We start from the raw sequence: 24,118 nt of genomic DNA, 5'->3' as shown, positions 1-24,118 counted from the left end.
TGGAGTGGGACTTTACACCTTACGTGCTTTAACTATGATGATATCAATAATTATTTACCTTATATGACACATCATAGTGTACTGTATGTTAGATTAGACATATGTATATACACACACATATTCCAGTAGTAGAATGTAGAGCAGTCGTGTATGTTGTGTGTATTGAACACATCAGGATTGTGCGGCTGCGTTACACGCGTTGACCTACATTCAACACAAAGAGCTGAGATGAGTGTGTGATCATGTGACTCCTCTGCAGCAGCTTTTCTAAATGCTGCATGTCTGATACTGCAGGCACTTTGATTAACAACACACTTTAAAAACAAAAGGTTTTATTTGATGCTTCATTGATTTACCCTAAAATATCTGAACAATCTTTAAATCTTATTAAATGTAACAAACGCTGGAGACGTGTGTGAGGCTTCGTGTTTGTTTGTAAAACTGATGCAGTACAGACAGTCCGTATCTCCCAGTCTGAGATGCTGTGATTGACTGTGGTGCGGCTCTACATGCTGAAGATGTGGCCGAGCCGTCGCACAGACAGACTGATTCGACCAATCAGCTGCAGCTCCTTCTTCAGCCGATGTCCGACTCGCTCGGCCTGTGTCGCGTCACAGAAAACCCAAATTTCAGCGCGGCCGTGCTGCAGGTTGGAGTTACACGTGGGCATTTTGGAGGCGCGCACGCTTCGAAGCAGAGACCTCCAAACCTGCAGGGAGCGATCAAAGAAACAGATGATTAGACACACATGAAGGTAAATATGTTGCAAAATGTGAGAGCTTGTAGAATAAGCTGTGAGGTTGTAGAATGTTGTGTTTTTTATTTACTTGCGTCAAATATCGTTTACAACCACAACTCTCCGGTTACAACTTCTCAAATCTGCACAAAAAAGTCATGGAGAGTGCTTGTCCTTGTTTAAATTCAGGTAAACGCTATGTACTGGAGTTACAGTAACGCCATCAGTGGTTTAAAACTAGAATGCCCATTTACATCGTGTATTACAGTAAAGTCGTCAGAAGCCGACGGGAGCTTTATGGTGCATTCAAGTATACCTCAAATCCCACAAACAGTATTGGTACTGTACAGGCGTATTGGTTAGCTTAGCAAGTTTCCACCAGTAGTGTTGCCAACCATCCTTTAAAGGGGGGGTATTATGTAAAATCGAATTGTTCAAGATTTATATCATGTCACTTTGTCATTCCTTCATTAAAAACATGCCTAGATTGTTGCCTTGGCTCGTTCATGTACGTTTGAGTAATCTTCAAAAACTCTGACGGAAGCCATTTTAGTTGTAGCTTTGCCCTCACCTCCTAGGAACGCCCCCACCTCCTGGAGATGCCTCCTTCCTTTCGTCACCAGCCGAGTTACCGCCCACCGCTCCATAGCAGAGCCCCTCCCCTCTCCTATGTTCTCTTCCTTAGTTCAGCCCACAGCACCCTCCTCTGCAGATTTAGCTTTTCATTTACTTATTTTAAATACTTTTGTAAGAAACCCATGGCTTATGTTGTCTGTACTCATTAATGTACACATTAAAATGAAAAATGACATAAAAATGTAAATAAAACTTGCACCCCTCCCCCGCTTCCAGCTCAGTCAAAACAGCTGCAGTCACAACAAACAGCTGAGAGATAACTGTCGATAGGTTTAGTCTGCTCACTGTAGTAGCTACCTGCCTTTAGTTTTTAAAAATGCCTTCAGTGAGAACATTTATTTTTGGATGTGAAGAAAACAGCCCTCTTTTGGATGGAACAATTTGTCAACAATGGTTGGAGTTTATATTTAGAAGCAGCCCTCGTCCCGAAGAAGATCTGCTATTGTTCCAGGCACTATTCAGATGACTGCTCTGAAACAAGAGCTTACCTGTATTTGAAAGTGGATTTAAAAGCACACTGACACAATGCAATCCCTATTCTGAACTACTTCTTCAGAGCCAGCAGCAGCACGGGTAAGTGGGTGTGTGTGTGTGTGTGTGTGTTGTAACGATGTAAGAATGTAGACAAATACAGCGCACAGCAAAACAGAAGTAAACAAAATCCATACGTGTTTGTATGAGTACTGAAGGGGGCGTGTTCATGGGCGCTTCGGACAAGCTTGGAGTTTCTTAAAGAGACAGAGGAAAAATGAAAAATCGAAGCGTCATGAACCGTGTGCTACACAGGAAATTTTCTCCTAAGTTTCTTTTATATTTAATGCATTTTCCCCAAAGATGTGGGTAGCAGTTATTTGAATATGCTATAGAATGGTACGATGTGCCTAAAAAACAAAAATCTATGCATTCTATATTACAGGGGTTCTCAACCTTGGGGTTATGACCCCATTTGGGGTCGACACTGGGAGGTGGTCGCCAGATGCCTTCAAGAAACAGAATTTTTTCGGAATAATGTGAGCCCATTTTTGCTTGTTTTTACCCTTTTTCTGCAGCTAAACCAAAGCTGCCATATTTGAACCTATTTTCATCACTTTTTCTTGTCCCATTTTTGCTCATTTTTATTGCCTTTTGCTACATTACACTTTCCACCATTTTCCCACCTAATGTCACAAATGTTGAGCCATTATTGTCACTTTTAAACTCCTTTCACCATATTTCATGTTTATTTTTGCCAATGTAACCACAGTTTCGGTTTGTCATGCCCATTATTTGCCAGTTACAACTTGTTCCAATATTGACACTTTGAACCCTTTTTTTTTTTTTTTTTTTTACCACTTTTCTCTCTGTTTTTGGCCACTCTAATTTGCAACTTTTAACCTATTTCTGTGGTTTTTAAAATCTTATTTCACCACCTTTTCTACCATGTTTGGTCATCTTTAATTCTGATTAAAACAAGGATTTACATATTTAAGATGAATATAATGTGGCCCAAATAATACTAAACTTCCTGGATAACAGTAGATATTGTTCAGATCAATAAATAAATGTGGTTAGCACAGATTCTTATAACAATGGACCATCATATTGCTGACTTAATGGATGGTCCTTAAAAAGCTCTCCCCTTTATTCCCCCTTATAGATGGCCCTGTCTCCACATGACTGTTCTTCAATATCTGTGTTTAACCACCTTCAGGTAAAGTGGGGGTCCCTGGAACCTTTACTGGGGATGACGAGCTGAAAAGTTTGAGAACCACTGCTTTATTGGACTGATCTAGGACGCACTTTGTCTAATATTTCTGTAGAAATTTTAAAAAAATGACGAATAAAAAAAGTTGGTTTTAATTCAGTTCATCTTATTGGTCAAGGCGCATCTGTCTACCAAATACAGATCCAACAAGATAACAACACCTTATTGGACACACTGGTTCTGATTCTCAGGACATTTGCTCCTTTTTTAAAGAAAAATTAAAAAGCTTCCAAAACTTTCAGCACTTAAAAAGACTCTTAGTGTTGTAAGTTTTTGTGTTACTTTACAGCCAATCAGATGAGACAACCGTAACAGAGTGAAAACAAGTTCTGATGAACTACGGCCAGGCCTGTGGCCCACGCCAAATAGCACGTACCACGTTCCTGAGAATTTAGTGAAATTACTCGGTTCCACCGAGTAAACAAATGAAATTGTGCGGCGTGAAATGTGATCTACATTGAATTGCCTTTGAAATGATATATCACACAATTATGTTCCGAGAAATTTAGAAATTACCAGAAAAGGGGGTGTGCACCCAGGCCCCAATTTAAAAAAAGGACTCCGAGCATCTCATCATATTTATTCATAGAGTATTCATACCAAACTGCATTCTGATCTAAAGAGAACTAACAGAGAAGTAGTCATTTGAAAAATGGGGCACCTGGGATCCCCATGGCACCCCGTGACACGTACGGGGTAATGGGCCGCATTTATATATTAGTATGTGCCAATGATTCAATACGACCAACCATCGTAATATTTGACTAGCAAATAAATGAGAAATCACGCACGGATGGACGCACGAAGGGACAGAGCTCAAACCTATATCCCCCACCACTTTGTGGTGGAGGATACAGTAGCTTCATGCTCATGTCTGTGGGAAAACCCATGTATATGCAAATTATATAACACATCGTTAATGCTTAACTTCCACAAACACATTCTTAGGAGTGTTATCAAACAGTACACTTAAAGCTGATATCCGGAGTTTCTAAAAAATCTATGTTTATGTATCATTCTTTTGAAATGTGAAAAAAAACCTAACTAGTCTTATACTATGGTCTACTGCGGGTGGTCATTCATATACATTAATATATATAAGTCCCTCCTTCTTCCTATACATCATAGTTATACAAATGGAAACAGTCGCCGACTGCGGCCAGCCAATAGGCTTGGACTTCCTGTTTTTGAGACTGTCAATCAAAGTGAATGCGGAACAGTGCACGGAAACAAGGCAGCGCGTCACAACAGCAAACAGGTAAATATGATTCTGGCTCTTACCTGACCCATAGACCTATATCAATGTGACCCGATGCGACCTTGTTATGTTCTGCGATGCACATGCAGAAAAGTAGAGGCATGGCTTCTGGTAGATTGGGAGAGGCAGGGGGAGGAAGTGAGGCTGTTTAGGGCTTTAAACATACTCACAAGCATATTTTTTTCAAGCCGAAAATACAAGAACTTAGTTAGTAGAAACCAGTAGGCCATGGGCTTTCAAGATGGCGATTTCCCACTACTATGGCAACAGTGTTAGGTCAAAACACACCAACTCATGCAGAGTAAAGAAAAACAAAACCATTGCAATAACTCTGGAAAAAATAATTGCACGCTTTTCATTTTCAAACTCCATCAAAGAGTTGATACCCTGAAGCCACACAGTGAATTTGGTTATCCTATCTTAAACAGTTTCAGAGAAAAGCTGTCCTCTTTAACTCAAACCTAAATCCTCCTTCCACTTTGTGGAGGGATATAATAATAGCAGCAGGATTGCTGCTTTGCTTACAGACCTATTACACTGGATATAGTTATTAAAACCAAGGTAGTGGGTCGGGACCCAAATTTGGGTCGCAGACTTATTTCCAGACGGTCGCAAAGAAAAAGCAACAAAAACCTGAAAACCTTTCGCTCTTATTCTCACTTAACAGCTATACCAAAGTTCACTATTACAAACTAATAAAATGAATGTTATATTTTATTTTCCTCTTATTGGTTTTTGGAACTTGATTAAAAAACTGAACTTTTTCTTGAGCTTCTTGTTTGTTTTTGTCATAACTTCAGTGAAATGAGTATCCTTGAGTTTGGCTGCTCTGCTGCGATAGAAACTGCTTTGTGTTGTCATTTATTGGTGTTAAACCTAAAATGTTTCCTTAAAGGGGACATATCATGGTTTTAAATCCTTCCTTTTTACATATAAATCATACAGTTGTGGTCTATATAAAGAGGAACTGCAATGCTTGGGTCTGAATTCCTCATTATTATAGCTCCACCCCTTTTCTACCCCTTTTCTGATGTGCTTCTGAGAGCAACTCGTTTTGGTGCGGTCTCTTTAAATGCAAATGAGACACTCCATACCCCGCCCCCTCTTCAGGTGACACTCGGTTCAACTCCACCCTGCTCGGCCATTTTTGTAGTGTGATAGAAGAGATAGGGCTATGTAGCGGCGCATAAACTTTTTATTCAGAGGTTATTTACAAAATGTCAACAACAGAAGACTTGTCCATCCAGCCTTACATGTTCAAGCCAGAGTTGGACCCAGCGGAGCGAGATGAAAATGAAAATGAAGATGATGAACCTGCAGAACCCTAACAAGTGAGCTAACACAAGCACCGAGCTAACGCTAGCGCCAAGCTAACGTCACGAAATGCATTTTAATACAGTCTTTTCAAAGACAAAAACGGCAAAATGAAATGACTAATGAAAACTTTAGACTTAAATTAAATCACGTAGGCCATATCATCAAGGATCTAAAACGAGCACACAGCGCTAACATATGAAGTCTGAAGACGGTGCAACTGCTAATGCTAACAAAACAACGACAGGGACGTCTTATCATCACACTTTTTAGCGTTATTTACAGCTTACCGAAGTGCTCTGTTCGTCGTCTCCAAAGATAGAAGGAATTGAACCCTCAATCAGACAAAGTCTTTCGGCAAATCCTTCTTTATACTGGCGGAGGTTGCTGAAGCAGTCATCCTTGAAGTGCTTCGCGCTCACAAAAATGACCTTACCCACAGATGTGGGTACATGTCCGTGAAAAATAAAACTCAACCAGGCACTTTGAAAAGGTTCTAATGCTGGGAGACGGTGTAATGAAGCGTGTGGGTTACTACATCCAACAACCGAACATTTTGACTTGTCCTCTCATAACTTCGGCATCCTTGAGCTTGGACTACAAAATAAAAGCGAGAAATAAAAATGTCGGATTGCTTGAAGTGTTGGACCTGGAGTTGATGTACTAATTTGGCAGTTCCGCTGCAAATACTGTGATGTAACAGTTCAAAAAACGTAATAGAGAATAGAAAAATCAAAACAGATTGAAAAATATGAGCAAAACAGAATATAAAGATATCTACGGAGCACCTGAAGAGACTAATTTGATTTTTTCTGTACTTCTAAGCACTCTAAATATACAACAAAATGCATTTAAGGGCTAAAAAAGTGGATTTAGCATGATATGTCCCCTTTAAATTGGCTTGTGTGTGTGTTAGGGCTAGGCAATGTGGTCAGAAACTCATAGCGATATTTTTTCTCAAAATACCATTATTTCAAATGAAGTCCGACCAGAAAAACAATTCTGGGTTAAATATGCTGAAGCAAAATGCCACACATGCACATTTATTAACAAACAGCTGCGCAATATGGTCCACTTTTGCCTTTTTCTCCTCTAAGCGACAGCACGTGTGAGTGTGTTCTGTAGTGTGGCTTGTTTAGTGGTAGGTCTAGGGCTGGGCAAAAAATCAATTTAATCGATTAATCGAATTTGTATTTAAAAACGATTCAAGTTTTTTTTTTTTCTCTCACCACAGTTTGTCGGACTTTTTCGCGTTCCGATGTGAGCCAGCCCCCTCTTTGTTTACCCTTTAGGCTATATGTGTGCCATGGGCATGTTCAATTTTTTATTCGCACTATGCTGAGATGCAATGGGAAGAGTTTTATATTTTTTTATTCTAAAGTTATATGTTATAAACTATGTAGGTATCTGATTTCTTAATCAGAAAATTTAAGCTACTGTGAAGTTGCTGTTGCTCTTTTGCTTAAACCTGGGTTAAAGCTTGAAATAGTTGAATGAAAGAGTCTCATTTACTTTTTATTTTGGGATTGTTTTATGCATTTTAACTCTTGAAGACAATCACAACAATAAAGTTGCACTTCTGACAATATATCTGATGTCGGCAGTCATTGTCTGCATTAAAAAAATAATCGGAAATCAAAACTCGAATTTTTCTTTAAAAAAATCAGAGATTTTTTTTTAGGGAAAATCACTCAGCCCTACTTTTTACAAAATGTGGAATAACAAGGGAGGGAGGAAATTTTTTACATCATACCTCCCCTTTAATGCACTGCATGTTTTTTTTGTTTTTGGAATGCATGTTTTGCTTTATGTGAAGGGCTAAAATAAATGAAAAACTTTGTTGTGCTTTTTTTGAAAAGCAAAGGCTACTGGAATGTTTAAAAAAATGTCAGAATATTAAATAAACATTTACTTTCTTTAAAAAAACATGTCTAAAAATGTATTCTAGGCTATTTATGCATTATTAAAAAATTGTGAATTTTTCTTAAAAAAAAAATCAGAGTTTTTTTTTTTTTTTTTTAGGTAAAATTGCCCAGCCCTAGGTCGGTCTCGGTTGTGAGGCACTCTGCAATCCATCACACTGTGCTTTTCATGCTGTTCTGAAAAGTAGAAAAAGCAGCGACTCCTAAAACAAGTATTTTGATACAAAGTAAGCTATAAAAATATATCTATCAATATAGGAGATATTGTAATTTTTGATATCACCAAAATAAGAAACTTAATATATGTTGAATCTCGATATATCGCCTAGCAATAGCTTGTGTGTGTACTTTGTTATTTGAAGGTGATGTCAGCTATTATTAGAAGGTGTGGCGAGCTCTGACCTGTTCCAGAGTTCTCGTTCCACAGTTGTGCTGTCCGATCACCCACATGACCCGCTGCAGTGGGTGGAGCCTGTGGATGGACAGCGAGCGTTGGAAGCATTTTGACGGCAAGACGTGAGCTGCGTCTCCTCGTGTCCGAGAGACGCTCCAGCAGCGAGTGACGGCGGAGTGGTCTGCCTCGCTCCTCAGAGATGGGTTTCCATCCGCCCTGGACGTCGGTGCCGTTTGGACGTCGTTCGATTGGTTTTTGGTCTGAGCAACGCCCTCAGACACAAGCCAATGGGGCGTGTGCTTGATGATGGGGGCGGGCTTTGCTGGCCTGATTGGCAGCGGCTGGTTGGCGGCGATAAACCACGGCTTGAAGAGCGGAGGAGCCCTCAGAGGAAACGGCTTCAGGAGCCTCTCGGTGCTCTGCAGGAGAGACTCAAGCTGCTCACAGGCCGATGGACGAACGTGAAGAACAACATCCTCCATTCAGAGGAAGTGACGTCAGAGCAGCATCATCACCTAGGAAACACAAACCGACACTGCTCCGCTCAGACTGGTGTCTGTGTTCACTGATGACTGAAATCTGAGCACAACCAGCTAACACTCAGTCACCAGGCAACACGATCACCAGCTAGTTAATAACACCACTGGAGTCACTTAGCATGAGTTCAACTAATGCTAACTAGTCAATCAACGGAATGCTGTGCTCTATCTGTCATTGACTGGACATATTTAATCACCCGTCTAGCAAACAGTTGGTACATCTGCACAGAGCAGATATATTTAATCACAAACACAGCAGCTAATGTTTTTAGCCTTTTTCCTGCTATTACACACATGCCATAAAACCTAATTCACGCTATTTATAAACACATTGAACTCGGCACAAAACTGAAGCACACATTAATGAACAGAAACACGGTAGAAAATCGAGCAAACTAACCTAAAAACAGAAACAACGGCGCTGTACTTTGTGAAGGTTAAACGGAGAAGCTATTGGTGACGATCAATGTTTGACTTTGCGAAGTCTCGCGAGAGTTTGAAATTAGCTGTCAGACAGAATTTTCATTTACTTTTTTTTAATTTCCCAATTTTTTTTTTAAATGTCATCGAGTTAGTTTGTAAATGTTCTTAATTTCAAACGGCGTTTTGAAAGCGCTTGTGATGAAACCATGAAATACTCCCAGACTTACTAATTTACACACAAACACGTGTGTATGGGTAGAACATTTAGAATACTAGTGCAGTGCTCGTAGAAGTACGTCTTGCTATAAAAAAGTGGGAAGTTAAGTAGCTTTTACATGGATGGTTTAAATGGGAGCTAAGTTAAATCCTCTTTAAACTGACCTTGTAAACACGCAATTCCTAATGCAAATTTAATTCTGAACTACAATATTTTTTATTACTCATCTCAGTTAAAAACTTTAGGATATTAGACCCACTTTAATCGTTTTTAAAAGAAAAAATATTACAATTAAGTCAAATCTTTCAAAATAAATATATCTTTTTATAGAAAAGGCAAATAAGTTTTAATCCATTTATTTTCCAACCCACGTCCTTTTTCAGGGTGAATAAAAAATAATTTAGATGTTGGAAATAAAAAACTCAATTTAGATTTTCTGTAACCTAGTTATTTTGTTTTATTCTTCTTTGTGTGAAGAAAACATGCGTTTCTCTTTATGTTTATACATGTTATGTTGTTGGGGTAATGAACCAGTGTTCCTAGTGACAGCTTGTGGTTGATGAAAGGATTACACTGAGGTCAGAGGGTTTGTGGATGTTTTTATTTCATACGTCTGTTTGTCTTTAATCAAATGACAGTAATAGTCAATACTGAGGAGCTCAAACTGACAGCAAGCTTTCATTTGTTCAACCTTTTCTTCCTCACGTTAAACAGAAAGCACAGGTGTGTGTGTGTGAGCTAAAAGGATCAGAATATGGCACATTTTGGTCCACGTCACTTGTTTTATTATCTCAGTTTCAAACAAGAAAAACAAACAGTTCAGTGTGTGTGTGTGTGTGTTTCCCAGCGTCAGTGAAAGCATACTGAAAACAGGACTGTAGGGGACGCCACCTGCTACCTTTCCTATAGTTAAAATCTTTAATTTATGAGCCAATTTTGGTTTCCTCTCAGTTACACAACCAACATTATCATCATCGTCGTTATCTTTCCATCCATGGATAAGGGTGGGGTCAAGGGGTGGAGGTTCGTGTAGCTGTCGATCATTCACAGGAAGTAGTCAGGGGTGCGTCTGGTCACATGGGGCTCACCGCGACGAGGGGCAGGGTCAAACTGAAGACTGTGGGTTGCAGAGCAGAGTAATGGTGTTACCATGGCAACCACACACAAAGAAAGATGAAGAGATGTGTATCAAAGTATAAACTTTAGTCAAAACATGAATCATGAAAACAAGGAAACAGCAGACAAACGAGCAACGATGCCTGAGGAACACCTTACTCTACAAACACACAAAACCCACTCCAAATACACACAAAATGATGACAAAAACACACAAAATGACTCCAAAAAGACAGATACTCACAAAATGACTGTAAATATACAAAACCAATGCAAGATGAGATGTTAATATTAGCCCGGGGGCTGATCACTGTAGCCTGTAGCCTCAATATTTTGTGCAGTTTGCATTAAACTTTGTCACTTTCAGGCGGAAAGTGTTTCCAAACGGCGCAACTTTGGTTTCTCGAGCCGTCATCGTCTCACTGCGCACATAGTGATTTTAAAATTTTATTGTTTGTTTTTAAAGCTTGGAATGGACTGGCCCCTCAGTATATCACAGACCTCATCCAAATTTACCGACCCCAGCGCGCTTTGAGGTCTGAGGGCCAGCTCCAGCTCGTGGTTCCGAAGGCGAACCGTAAAACTAAAGGGGACAGAGCGTTTTCCGTTGTCGGCCCTAAGCTGTGGAACGCTCTGCCCCTCCACATCCGTACGGCCCCCACTGTGGAGTGTTTTAAATCTCGTCTCAAAACTCACTTTTATTCTCTGGCTTTTAGCACCGCGTAAGTTGTGTGGTCCTCTGTGTCTTTTATTTTATGTTATTGAGTTTTATTCTTATTTATAGTTTTTATTTATATTTATTCTTTTAAACTTTTATTTTTATTTTATTGTTTTATACTCATTTAGTGGGAGAGCTCATTGGTAATGTTTTGGTTTTATTGTTGTGGTCGCATGTTCAGCACTTTGGAAACGTTTTGTTGTTTAAATGTGCTATATAAATAAAGTGGATTGGATTGGATTGGACAGTGCTCCATGCATGCAGGCACGTGCACGAAGCGTCCAGCAGCAAAGCAGGCGTAAAATCGCCGTAGTTTGTGCATTTCTGAGCCAAATACAGACCATTTTCAAAATATTCTTGTGTGTTTTTCACGTTGCGTTATATTTATCACACTTACGTGTATGTAAAAACATGATGCTGATTCATCATTATGTCACTTAAAAATAAACAACCAGCTTTTGAGCAGTCGATTAGAAAGCTATCGACGTGTTAACCGTGTAAATGTTTACACAGACATCTTTAGTGTTTTTATGGTAAAAACCAGGAATGTTGATAATATCGCCATACGGTATTAAAAGTGCTACGATATCGTCGTGGTTATGTCACGGTATAAAATAATGAGCCGTTGTGCTTAAAACTAAGTTTTTTGGTTGACTGTAGCGGACATTTTCAGAGTAAACTACAAGTACTATAATGCATTGCGTCGTGGTTGTAGGTTACAGGTGTTAAAGCCACTGGCGTGCGACATTGCGAGGTCAGAGGGTGAAGGAAACATGGCGGATGGTGGCAGCAGCAGAGTGAGGCAGAAACGGAGGAGTTTGAAGAACTTGTACATGACGCAGCGGCTACAAGTCAGAGGAGTGGAAACGTTTTGGTTTCACCGCATCAAGAAAACCAAAGGAGAAAAGGTGGACAATATGTAAACACTGCTAGTGTACCATGCGCTACTCGTCCGGATTAACGAGCAGCATGAGCTGACACTTAACAACCCCGCATCCAGAAAAGTTTAAGGATTGTGTCAAACAAAAATCCAGTCTTGCCAAAAAACTCTAAAGGAAGCATTTGCAACCATGGTCCCTCAGAACAGCTCAAGGACTCAAGAAATAACAAGAGACGTCGCGTAGCTACACCTTTATATCTGTTGTTGTTGTGGGCTTAGTTTTACCCTACTGATGATGTGTGATGGCAATGGTGTGTGTGCGCGAGAATTAATGTTTTATAATCTTTGTAATGCGGGTTGGTGAGTTTTATTGTATTGAATGTATTCCACTGTAATGTAGAAAAGGCCCAACCAGGGACAGGAGTTGTAAACTAGTGCTAGCTTTAAACGTTTATGTGCATCACATCAGCTGCACAATTATTTTGTATCTCTGTTGAATTGCATTGTCTCTGTTAAATAAATAAATGTTGACAACGAGGTTACTTATAATCTTAGCCTCAAATGTTGACTTGTTCCTCTTTCTCTAGAAAAACTCAAATTAAGCTAAATAAAGAATAAGGAAGTTTGCACTACTTTGATTTCTTTGGCTGTTTATTTTATTTATCGTTACTAGGCTGTTTCTTTACCTGTGTTGCCTTTAAGTGTGTTCCTGACTTGATTTGAATTTTTGCATTTATCTAAAGAATTTGTATCTGTTAATAGGCAGTATTCAGTTTATAATGTCATGAAAGTAAAAGTATGACAATAAATACTGTCAAAATGGTGAACAGACAATGTATTGTTATTGTTAGCTTTCCTGTAAAACCGTGAACTTTCCTACAATACTGCAATAATTATCATACTGTGAGGTCAATACCGTGATTATACCAAACCATTGCTAGTAAAAAATGTATTAACGAAAGTAATGGAGTCACTTTCTCATTTTGTGAAAACATTTCTTGGATTCAGTTTTAAAAAGTTCCAAATAAACGAGTCTTGGATCAGTTAGAAAACCTCACCGACCACGGGGGCATGGGCATGTTTGTGTGTGTGACGTACAACGAGTATTTCAGAGTGTCGTCCAGTTCCATGATGGCCGCCTGGTTTCCACAGCGGTAGCAGTAGTTAGGAGCACTGAAGATGGTCACCACGTTCTTATCGTGTCCCCAGTTGTATCCCTGCACAGACGTACACGCCGCCATCAGTCACCAAAAACACACCGTCAACGTGTCACCACGGCAACATTAGAAAAAACACATAATGTGACAGAGTAGGTAGAAAGATGTAGTGGTACACAATAAGCTCCACCTATGGTGACACAAATTTATATTTTTTTAAACCCAATTTTATAAATATTCTGAAATTTGTAGAAAAAAAGAAAAAATTGTTTAAAAAAAATACTGATATAGAGCAATATTCACTCTTGGATTTTTTTGTGTGTGCTTTTATACAAATTTTTAACTAGTAATTTCAATAACATTTAATTCTCCAAAGAATTTAGAAACCTTAGAACACAACAAAAAGTATGTGTTTGGTTAAAAAAAAAAGGCTGTTGTTATCATGTGATCGTGACATCGTGCTGTGTGTGTGGGCGTCACCTCCATGACCAGCTGATGGGCCCGGGACACCAGCGTGAGGCCGTTGGCGTGGTTGAAGGTTTCAGAGATGTCCTGTCCAAAGGTGTAGCCTGCTCCTCGGGGGGAGATGCCCCACCCACCGCGGTCATCGGGGTCGGACCACAGCAGGTCACACATTGGACCCTGAGTGTCACACGCGCACGCACAGAGAGTTTACTCAAAGCTTTACATGCAGAGGAACCAGAATCAGGATCAGAGTTCCATGGTTTTCAATTCTATTCTAACATCAGTGAAATTATGACTTAAAACACACACACACACATTAGCTCTGACTACACACCTCATGTTTACATACACAGCTCATAACACTGTGCGTGGATATGTGTCTATGTACCTCATGTGGGACTTCCTGCAGACGGTCCAAAGCTCGTATATGATCCAGAGTGTCTATGGATGGTGACAGACCCCCGTGCAGACAGAAGATCTGAAAAACACACACGTAGTGAGAGAGAGAGAGAGGTGAGTGCAGTAGAGGTTAATACGAGCCACAGACTATGGCCGTGTTGTAAATGTCATCCTAACGTACCACTCATACTAAGTGTAACGTCTAAATGATTATGTAGTGTGTTCACATTAGCTAGTAGGAAAAGAATGAATAGGTGAGAAATACCAGAATGTATACAATATGGGGACATTTACTAGTCATACTCAACCCTCCCATGATGCATTGCGAGTGGAATGTAAAATGATCCTGTGACCGGCTTTAAGCTAAAAGTCAAACGTCCGTTTTTTTAAAATAAAAGCATCTCTTCTGGTCTTTCATAGGTTTTTTTTAAATTACTCTTTAGTAAATAGGGCCCTTGTTTTGACCTTAAAAGGTTTTGTCAGTAGTACAATGTCTCTGAAAATGTGTTAATGAAATGTGTATACATGAGTTTTATATATCAAATGAGCACATGTTGATATTCAGTCATTTTGTGTATTTTGTTGTCCTTTTATTATTTATACATCATTTTGTGTGTTTTTCTGTTATTTTGTGTCTTTGGAGCTATTGTGTATTTCTGGAGTCATTTTGTGTAATTTTGAGTCATTTTGCAAATTGTTATTTTGTGTGCTTTGGGCCGTGTTCGAAATGTCACTATGTACTGCTCATACAAAGTTATACTAGTCATACTCAACCGCCCCATGATGCATTGCAAGAGATGCGATCACTTCCCCTTTTCAAAATGAAAGAATCGCTTCTTGTCTTACATTAGTTTTTAACACTTTTAGGGCTCTTGTTTTGAAGTTAACAGGAAGTTTTGTCAGTAGCACAACAAAGTTTCTGCAAATCTGTGAAACATGTATGCATGAGTTTTATGGATCAAATGAGCACATGTTGATATTCTACTTAGATAAAATGCTTTCAGAACTTTCAAAGGTGGAGAATCAATGGATATAATTAGCCTCAGTGTACTTCAGGTTTTCGTCCTTGTAGGTTCCAAATGCATTTTGGGAAACTTGGAAGTGGGGGTATCCCGATCCGTTATCAACGAGAAAACGAATATCGGATTTTATCAGACTGCATCTAAAATCTCCGATGAAAGCGCTTTTTGCCCCCGCCCTCAGTTGTTCCCACCATATACTGACAGTAAAAAATAACTGAAGTTAACTTGAATTAGTGACTATTGTTCTCTGTTTGAGTAACATCACTTGATCAAGCCTTTTCTAATATTCCACACTACAAAATAAGTAATAAAAGTATGTATGATTCGTGCTGATATTGTATTGAATCGATATTGGTATCGGCCAATACTCAAGGCTGCAATATCAGTATCGTATCGGAAATGAGAAAAAGTTGTATTGGGACATCCTTACACTGATCATCCTAATCATACTGATATATAGTACAGTATATACTCATTGCGTTTTTAATGTGTAGTACGTTAGTGTGACATTTACAACACAACTCCAGTCCTTGATTACATCACATGATACATCAACATGTGGGCTGTGTGTGTGTGTAAATATATATGGAGTCTATTCCCAGTGGCTCTGGTGGCGTAGAATAGAGCACTGTATGAATAGGGCCAAACACGCACTGAAGCCGTCACATGGTTTCTCTGCCTCCAACACCAGAACAGAAAGTGAACAAACATCACAGACCGAAAGTGCAGCTCATTCTGAGCCGTCGATAAAGAGCGTCGTATTCTAGTAAACAAAGATGTAGCCTTTCCTACGTCTCTGATCTATGGCGTTCCCTACCTGCCCGTCGACCAGCGCGGTGAGTGGCAGGTAGTCGAACAAGTCTGTGAAGTACTTCCACACGTTGGCGTTACCGTACTTCCTCAGGCACTCGTCGTAGAAGCCGTAGACCTGCGTGATCTGCCGTGACTCGTGGTTCCCTCGCAGGATGGTGATTCGCTCCTGGAAACGCACCTGAAGGACACACGGGAATCAATGCATACTTCAGACACCTGTGACCGCAGACTTCATTGTGCTTCTGGGAGATTAGCGTGCCGGGCCTACCTTTAGCGTGACGAGCAGTGTGACTGTCTCCACGGAATAGTAGCCTCTGTCCACGTAGTCGCCCATGAACAGGTAGTTGGTGTCCGGAGACTTCCCTCCGATCTTAAAAAGCTCCATCAGGTCGTGGAACTGACCGTGAACGTCTCCGCACACCGTCACCGGGCATCGCACCTGAGGGGGCGGGGCCACACATTGTTACTTACTCATTCCCTGAAGGTGACCCTCAGTGTGTGATGAGCACACAAACACTCCTAGCATAAATTATCCTAAACATTTCTATATCTCAGGAGAATCTGAGGGTGAAATAAAACCTACCTCCTGGACGTTGGACTCCTTGGTGAGGATCTCTTTGGCCTGAGGACGAGACAGAATCAGTCAGTAACCACCACTACTACACCATGTCCCAATGCAGGGCCTTTGATTTGTCCTACAAGTGTTGTGGACTCCTGTAGACTGCCGCTGTCTTAAAGGGTCCACGTGGTAAATAACTCAATGCTCTAAAAACTGCTTCAGTAACTCAGAGCTACAGGATTTACTCACATTTCATCCCTAATGAAGGAAAAGGCCAAACGTGACACAAAAAGTAGATGTTGTGCTGCTGCTGGTGATTAATAAAAAGGTATTTGTAGCATTTTTCTCCATTGACTTTGACCCAGGATTGTTTTACTGTTAAACCACATTAAAATAGTGATGTCATGAAATGTGCCAAGGCTACGAAGCGTGTGTCGAGTAATAGAGGAAGAGCATTGAGGCTTGCTACATTTAGGGGAGGAGCCAAAATGATGACGAGCGAAACCTCGCTGCCTGGCTGTACCATGTGACTGCTTTGGGATGGGGTTCGGAGTTTGTCTCGTGGTTTGACAGCATCATAAGCCCTCACTGGGCTCCGTTCATAATGTGTGTTTGATAATGAGCTGCAGTTAGTTTAAAGCTTGATTACAGTTTATATATTTGGGTTATTATAGTGTTTTGATAGTTCAGACATAGTTTATAAAGTTCAAAGGAAGAAAGAGAGTGACCGTTTGAATATTTTTGAGCGTGAGGAGTGTGTAGATGCACATATAAAACTAGAGATTAGTTTAATGTATTTCATTATAAGTCTCATTCAGCACTGTTGTTTCTGAATAAAATCTCCCCATTACTAAGTTACAAATGTCCTTCTTGGGGACATATTGGTCTAGCGGTCAGAGTACAGTGCTGAAGCACTGGAGGGGCATGGTTCAAATCCAGAGGGAGCCACTTTTGCGGAAATGTATACACTGAGAAATGTTCAAAATTAATTTCATTTACATGTGATTATTTATGTTGAGACATTATTTATATATGTTTAGTAATTCATCGTCATTTTTTTTTATGAATCACAGTGGGATGCAGCTGCCTGTAATTAAAGTTCTGGCCAGCAGGTTGTTTTGTCTGCATATGAAGCATCAAGAAATGAACCACTTCTCAAACCTGTTGGCTAAAGTGTTATGATGCCTCATCTCACCATCACTACATTCAAATATATATATTTTATTGTTTAAAAAGGTCTGAGGCACTCAGAGGAACTGGTGATAAAAAGCCTTTATTCCATGAGGGCTACAGAATCATAAAAAACATGCGGCCATGCTTCAGCCTTATACGCCATCATATCTATATATGTATAGTTTATATCAGGCCTGCACAATTAATCAAATGTTAATCGTGATCATGATTTTGGCTGCAGCAATTAAATAGATCTGATCGTCTACAATATTTACATTTAAAATATGGGCTTTGCACTAAGGATGGGCGATATGGACTAAAAAAATTATCCCAATAATTTCTGGTATTTATCATGATAAAGAAAAACATCACGATAAATATTCAGGCAGGTATGAGGATGTGCACATGCATGGTTCATGTTTTTAGATGTGTAGCTGCACGTGTGCATTTAAGTATGTGTGTGGACATGTGTATATGTGGGGGTGTATGTGCTGTTCAGAGGTACGTGTATATTTTTTTTTAATGCATATGTATATTTCTATCATCTCTATTTTGTAGACATATTTGCACTGTAATTATTTAAGAGGCTCAGGGGTTTGGGGTGAGGGGAGGGTGGGCTTTCTTTGTTTTGTTTGGATCAAGTTTTTTTCTCTTTTTTGTCCGAATTGTTCAAATGTATAAAAAGAAAAGAAATTGTACACTTTTGTATACAATGATGTCTGACTTGCATTTCATAAATAAAATTGTAAAAAAAAAAAAAAAAAAAAAATCACGATAAATAAAAAAACTATAATTAAATAAAACAATTCCCAACTTAAAGTGTAAACAGGTTCTTTACAAACACAAATACATCAACACAAGACACATTAAAAAAAAGGCTACAATAGCTGCTGACTCAACAAGTTCATGAGCTGATATTTATGGAATATATTAGTGCATGTGGGTCACTATTAGTGTTACTGTATGTAATTAATTTATTTCCACACATAAAATGAAATCATTTTCAAAAAAAAAAAAGCACATGAAAAGCACAAATAACTTCATTGGTGTTTTTACTGTTGCTGAATCTTGTTCCATTTATGGAACAAGATTCCATATGAGTTACATAAAGTTATGATTGATAAATATCTCTCTGATTTCCTATAATTAAACCAGATCAAGCTGATTATTTAATCATTCAGTATATATATTTTCCTTGCCGCCATGATGAATTCATGTTGGGTGTGGGATACATATGTATGTGTATATACGTATATATGCATATGTGTGTATCCATAAAATGAAGAGTCCGTCCTTAAGACTGCTCTACTGTAAAGTGCATTGAGATACCATTGGTTATGATTTGGCGCTATACAAATAAAGATTGATTGATTGATTGATTGATATTTAGGTGTAATAATCTCACTAGTTACATTAGTCTAATGCAGGGGTGGGCAAACGTTTTGGTTCAGGGGCCACATGGACTTTTAAAAATTGACAGACGGGCCGTGCCAGGCCAGTACCGATGCATACATACATTCTTCTTCTTCTGGTCTAAAGTTCAAATTTATAAAACTTCATAAATAAACCATATGCTACAGATTTGCAACTTTCACCCAAATTTAGCCCCAATTCTAAAGAAACGTTTGTACATTTAAGGAGAGACAGGCCTGTTAGTAGAGCAGTGCTTCTTAAAGTGTGCGGTAGAGAATGGAGACATGACAGGTTGAAATTTTCAAAAAGATCATTACTAGGCAAATTTAGAATCCTAAAATGTATCAGAAATTAAAAGAACATTCAATTAAGACTGCATTGGATATGTGACTGGGATCAAAATGTAACGTGGAACTAAAATGCAAACAATGATTTACGTCGGCATGTGAAGTGGAGCAGAACCAGAAACAAACTTTTATTAGCTGAATTAAAACATTGATTTACTTTTTTGTTTTCTTTAGCTTTTTGGCACAGATTGTAAACAAAGTGTTGTTGTTTCCTGAATATTTGGACTGCTGTACTTTTACATTTGTTTTTTTATGCAGGTACATAATTTCATTTGGTTTTTCAGTTTTGATTTATTTATGAAATATACTTGCATTATGAAACATGATGATACTTGTTCACTGTTAGTTCATGTCATACTTGCACTGAATTTCTTTCTTTTTTTGGTTTTCTACTGCACTCTTTACACTTTTTTTTCTTTTCTAATTCAGATAATGAGTTTAATTTAGTTTTTATATTTATTATGAAATATTGTATTACTTGTTCCCTGTTGGTTCAACATATTTCAACATGTTAAAAAACATTATTTGCACAGGTGGAACTTAAAGTTCACATAACATATATAAAAAAGTAGCTCACTTAAATAAAAAGTATTTGCACAAAAAAACCCTCCAACATAATGTTAATAATGGTTATTAGCATAATTAGCAGCATGTTTGGAGGAAAATTGACGATGGATGTTGTATTCACAGGTGCCAGGTGGAGATTGACACCACACACAACACCACGTGATCCCACAATAAAACATCAACAAACAGCTTACTTTGATTATCCGTTGTGGAAGAATTGTTTGTTTGGAGAGCTATCCAAGTTTCCACTTCTACCATGAGTAAGTTCTTCTGCCGCTTCTTCTTCTTCCCTTGTGGGTGTGTTATGGCAGCGACCAATCTAACTCTGCTTTCTTCCTCATCTTACATTTTCTGTCTATACCAAGTAGGATGCCAAGCATCACAGGACTCAGTCAAATGAATGCAGTCATAATTATGATATTGTAACGGACTGGGTCCCAATGTTCAACATGTAGTTTATTCAACGAGTGTTGTGGTTTCCCATGGCCTTGAAAGCATCATTGTTACATGCAGCTTTCTCTGACAATGTTCGTCGTTGGTTACATGTGTTCTGCGTGTTGATTGGCTGGGAGGCCGGAAAAGGGCGGGCGTAAGCGGAGAATGGGAGAACATGTGGTTCCCACGGGTGTTGAGATAAATGACGACGTAAGACGGTTCATTTTGTGTTTTAATTGTTTATTTTGGCTTCAGCGTGCCGGATTAAAAAGACCAACGGGCCGGATGTGGCCCGCGGGCTGTAGTTTGCCCACCTATGGTCTAATGGGACCTTTGTCTTGTGAACACGCGAATATAACAAAAAAAATAGTGAATAGTGACATTCGTACTAATGCTAACATTTATTTCACACGTGTGACACGTTAGCTTTAATCCTTCCATTAAAGTGTTAAAAGTGGTTAGCGTTACCTCTTAGCCCAGGCTGTGTGTCGATGGGTTAGCTTAGCTTAGTTAGCTTTAGTTGAGTTTCCAGTTCATAATCGTTGCTACAGGTTCATCTCTGTCCCCGTGTTTGTGGAACTTTGGGTGGATCTGATGGAGGAACTTGGACTGGTTCACTGTGTAGGATAGTTATCTGGTTTAAACCAAGTAGCGGTCCATGATGTATCGCAGCACGGCAGCTTCAGCTTGCCGTGACGAGCACCGCCGTCTGCGTTTGTGTGAGGGCCGAGGGGTGGGAGCGGCGGTGGTGCACACCGCGGAGGCTTTGTTGCGCTGCTGCGAACTGCGTTCCGCTCCAGAGAATAATAAGTTGTTGGCAACAAACTTGTGGGCAGTTTTGGTCCCTGGAACAAGGTTTTTATGGGCATTCTTGGCTAAATTGAGGGACAAATGGCCCATGGCCCTCGCTAGTTTCAGACATGGGCATTTATCGTTTCCATCGTGGGATGATAAATTTTTACCGGTGAGAATGTTTTTGACGATATATCGCACAGTCTTACTCTGCACTCTGTAATGTATTTATTTCATTCGCATGATAAATAATTGTGATTATAATCATGATTACTACAGCTGCCAACTTTGGTCGTTTAGTCGACTAATTGTTCGATGCTGTGGTGGCCGACCAAGATTTTCATTAATTGACCAGCAATAGTATCAGTTTCAACACCGTTAATAAAGAAATGCACTGCACTTATATAGGTGATGAGGATTAAATATCAATACAATGTATTTCATGTCGAAACATGATTTTATGTCCAGCAACAGCTCTGTGTGAGTGTGCTGCGCTGCAAAAAGAAAAAAAAAAAAGGTGTTATGCTTCAGCTGTCAGCGCAGTGTGCTGTCCTCAGAGCAGCTCAGAGAACAGAGAGGGAGGAAATTAAGACATGCTTGAAACACAAGCATCCATTGTTAAATCAATCATTTTTCTGCACAAGAACATGGATTATCCTTTATTTGATACGTGGATTATGTAAATAGATCCACTGCTATCTCTGGAGCAGCAAGCACACTGAGGGCCTGTCCTTGACATGTGTTTGTTTCAACGTGCGTTAAGAGTGTGCGATCTGACGATATTAGATCGTTAAGGATTACAACATGACAACGATATCCCAAATTACGGAGATCGTAGAACTATCTGTAGTTCATATTTTAACCCTTGCGGTGCTGTGTCTGCGTCATATGTCTGTGGTCCATACACAGAACATTCAATGGTTTTTTTCTCTGCCAAATCACACCATTTGATAGTGAACATGTCAGCATTAGATTATTAACTGCTTAAACGGGGCAGAAGTATGCTCCGCTCCCCCTCCCCCCAGTGCACGGACACACAGTTAGCTGTGTTAGCGTCTGTCTGTCAGAGGCTCAATGAGGATTTTCTGTCTGTCCTGTAAAACTTTATCAGTTCTGAGTGTTGAAGCACTGAAATATGTTTGAGAAAACACTGCATGTGTTTCTCTTCTATAACTAAGTCTTGCTGCGCTGTAGCAGAGATCTGCTGCTGCAGCTAATGGGGCCATTTCCACTCTCTTAAAGAGACAGTGTCCTGAATGTGATTTACTTTAAAAACTACTTTCAGCAACCCAAAGCTGCCCTGAAAAAAGCAAAACTACATCATTTAATCACATTTCAGCCTTAATGAAGGAAAGAGACAAAAGTGATACAAAAAGTTGATATTGTGCTACTTGTGATTAGTAAAAGAGTCTTTGTGGCATTTTTCTCCACTAGCTTTGACCCATTATTGTTTTTCTTGTAAAACTATTTTAAAAAAAAAAAGAAAAAATTGGAGTTTATATCACATATTGCCATTTTGAGGAAAAATATAGAGATATGAATATTGGTCCATATCACCCAGGCCTAAAGTAACCAAAGCAGTAACGTTTTATCTTGTAAAGGATATGATTGTCTAAACTGTGTGAAATGAGGCGTTCAAACTCTGCTTAAAGTAGGATTTTATTAATATGAGTGTGTTACTCAATAACAAATAGAAATCACTAGACTGATATGCTGCCTTGTTATGTAGCAAGTGTTGCTAATGCTACACTACTTTAGTTAAAAAAAAGTAAAGACTGTGTGTGACTAAAATAACTTGTCAGCCTTTTTTTTAATTACTTTATTAATCCCTGAAGGGAATTTTTTTGTTTGATATTAATTGTACTAGGAACCAGTTTGATGAATTGCTTACATACAATTTAAAAAAAAAAAAAAAAGATAATTACCTTGTCCTAAATTATCTTAATCCTTTTTTCCATTTAGGGCAACGATTTTAAGTAGGTGATTTGGTTTGTTTTATTGGTAAATAACTTAATATTAAATAGTATAAATGACTTGAATGAAAAATATTGTGATAAAACCGTGATTTCAAAGAAAAAATCTCCACGGTTACGCCTACAGACGCCAGTCTCCACGGTTACGCCTACAGACACCGGAATCCGTGGTTCTATAATTCGTTACCATGTTAATCTTATTTTATTATTATTACCTAATTTCGTATTTATATCTCACTCAGGAGCTGGTAAAATAATTTACACTGTTTGAAAAATATTTTGCATTGTAGACGTCAACAAAATCATTTTAATCGTGAGTTTCCTCTCATCGATTTACAGACCGACTTTACCTTCTACCGTCACTGACCCAGGAATTAGCCGGAGCCCCCGCCCTTCCGTGACCGGGCCTCGGAGAGGCAGAAGCCGGTCATGGTGAACAAACACAGAGGGTGATTGTTCGTGTATAAACGAACCCCGGGTAAAATGAATCCAGAGGCCGCTCAGGGTGAACCCGAGGCCAACCTGGCTGAGTCAGAGGCCGACCTGGGCCTCGATGAAGCCTTACCTTCTCGCAGAGCGTCCTCACTTGGTTCTCGGAGAGTTGCTTGCAGTCGTTGAGCTGCTCGATCCATTGGTCCAGCTCTTTGGTGAAGGATTTGTCCTCCATTGCGGCGACGTTTCTCCGTGTGTTTGCGCCGATTAGCCGTTAGCTCGACGTATTGTTAGCCCGATTCAGTCCCGCTAAACCGGTCGAAAAATCTACTTTTGGGTGTCAAATTAATGGCTGTTTCCTTCGGTTTCTATCATGATAAACTATAGGATGATGGTTGTCGGTGTTAAAAGGCCTTTTTTTCCTGGCCGCGGGTTGAAAAAGGTCGAATTTCTCCGGAGCGGAGCAGCGGGAGGAGCGGCTACAGTGCTAAAGAACTGCTAGCACAACATCCGGGCATTTCAAACGCACGGAGAACCGACGCAACGGTGACATCCAGCGGACAAACACGGAACTGCACTCAGTCGTTATAAAATGGAAATGTTTTCATGGACTGGCAGTCTTTATATGTTCATAAAAATAAATAACAACGGACATATAGGAAATGGAGAACCTA

The 24,118-nt window shown here is 39.4% G+C and overlaps 2 protein-coding genes across 2 annotated transcripts; both read right to left on the bottom strand.

Annotated features, from left to right (window-relative positions):
• Nucleotides 1-315: 315 nt before the first annotated feature.
• Nucleotides 316-9,032, bottom strand: shld3 (shieldin complex subunit 3). Its single transcript, XM_028456662.1, has 3 exons — nucleotides 8,944-9,032; nucleotides 8,013-8,519; nucleotides 316-709 (listed from the first exon to the last, which is right to left on the bottom strand). The coding sequence occupies exons 2-3, from the start codon at nucleotides 8,484-8,486 to the stop codon at nucleotides 506-508; spliced, it is 678 nt and encodes a 225-aa protein (XP_028312463.1). The 5' UTR covers nucleotides 8,487-8,519; nucleotides 8,944-9,032; the 3' UTR covers nucleotides 316-505.
• A 730-nt stretch (nucleotides 9,033-9,762) lies between these two features.
• On the bottom strand, nucleotides 9,763-23,968 carry LOC114469336 (serine/threonine-protein phosphatase 2A catalytic subunit beta isoform). The gene is made up of 8 exons (XM_028456755.1): nucleotides 23,578-23,968; nucleotides 16,337-16,375; nucleotides 16,022-16,192; nucleotides 15,758-15,931; nucleotides 13,908-13,997; nucleotides 13,535-13,696; nucleotides 12,996-13,114; nucleotides 9,763-10,300 (listed from the first exon to the last, which is right to left on the bottom strand). The coding sequence occupies exons 1-8, from the start codon at nucleotides 23,677-23,679 to the stop codon at nucleotides 10,228-10,230; spliced, it is 930 nt and encodes a 309-aa protein (XP_028312556.1). The 5' UTR covers nucleotides 23,680-23,968; the 3' UTR covers nucleotides 9,763-10,227.
• Nucleotides 23,969-24,118: the final 150 nt, after the last annotated feature.

Source organism: Gouania willdenowi, chromosome 9, assembly GCF_900634775.1.
Source record: "Gouania willdenowi chromosome 9, fGouWil2.1, whole genome shotgun sequence".
Taxonomy (NCBI): Eukaryota; Metazoa; Chordata; class Actinopteri; order Blenniiformes; family Gobiesocidae; genus Gouania; species Gouania willdenowi.
Note: the sequence above shows the minus strand (reverse complement) of the source record. Positions and strands in the feature narration are given on the sequence as shown.

What these genes read in the sequence shown, in the direction of transcription:
- shld3 (XM_028456662.1), bottom strand. Translation starts at nt 8,486, where the DNA reads ATGGAGGATGTTGTTCTTCACGTTCGTCCATCGGCCTGTGAGCAGCTT. An exon ending in GAACGAGAACTCTGGAACAG is followed by an intron (nt 710 to 8,012) that starts GTCAGAGCTCGC and finishes CGCTCCCTGCAG; the next exon opens with GTTTGGAGGTCTCTGCTTCG.
- LOC114469336 (XM_028456755.1), bottom strand. Translation starts at nt 23,679, where the DNA reads ATGGAGGACAAATCCTTCACCAAAGAGCTGGACCAATGGATCGAGCAG. An exon ending in CACTGCTCGTCACGCTAAAG is followed by an intron (nt 15,932 to 16,021) that starts GTAGGCCCGGCA and finishes TGTGTCCTTCAG; the next exon opens with GTGCGTTTCCAGGAGCGAAT. An exon ending in TGCAGGAAGTCCCACATGAG is followed by an intron (nt 13,697 to 13,907) that starts GTACATAGACAC and finishes TGTGACACTCAG; the next exon opens with GGTCCAATGTGTGACCTGCT.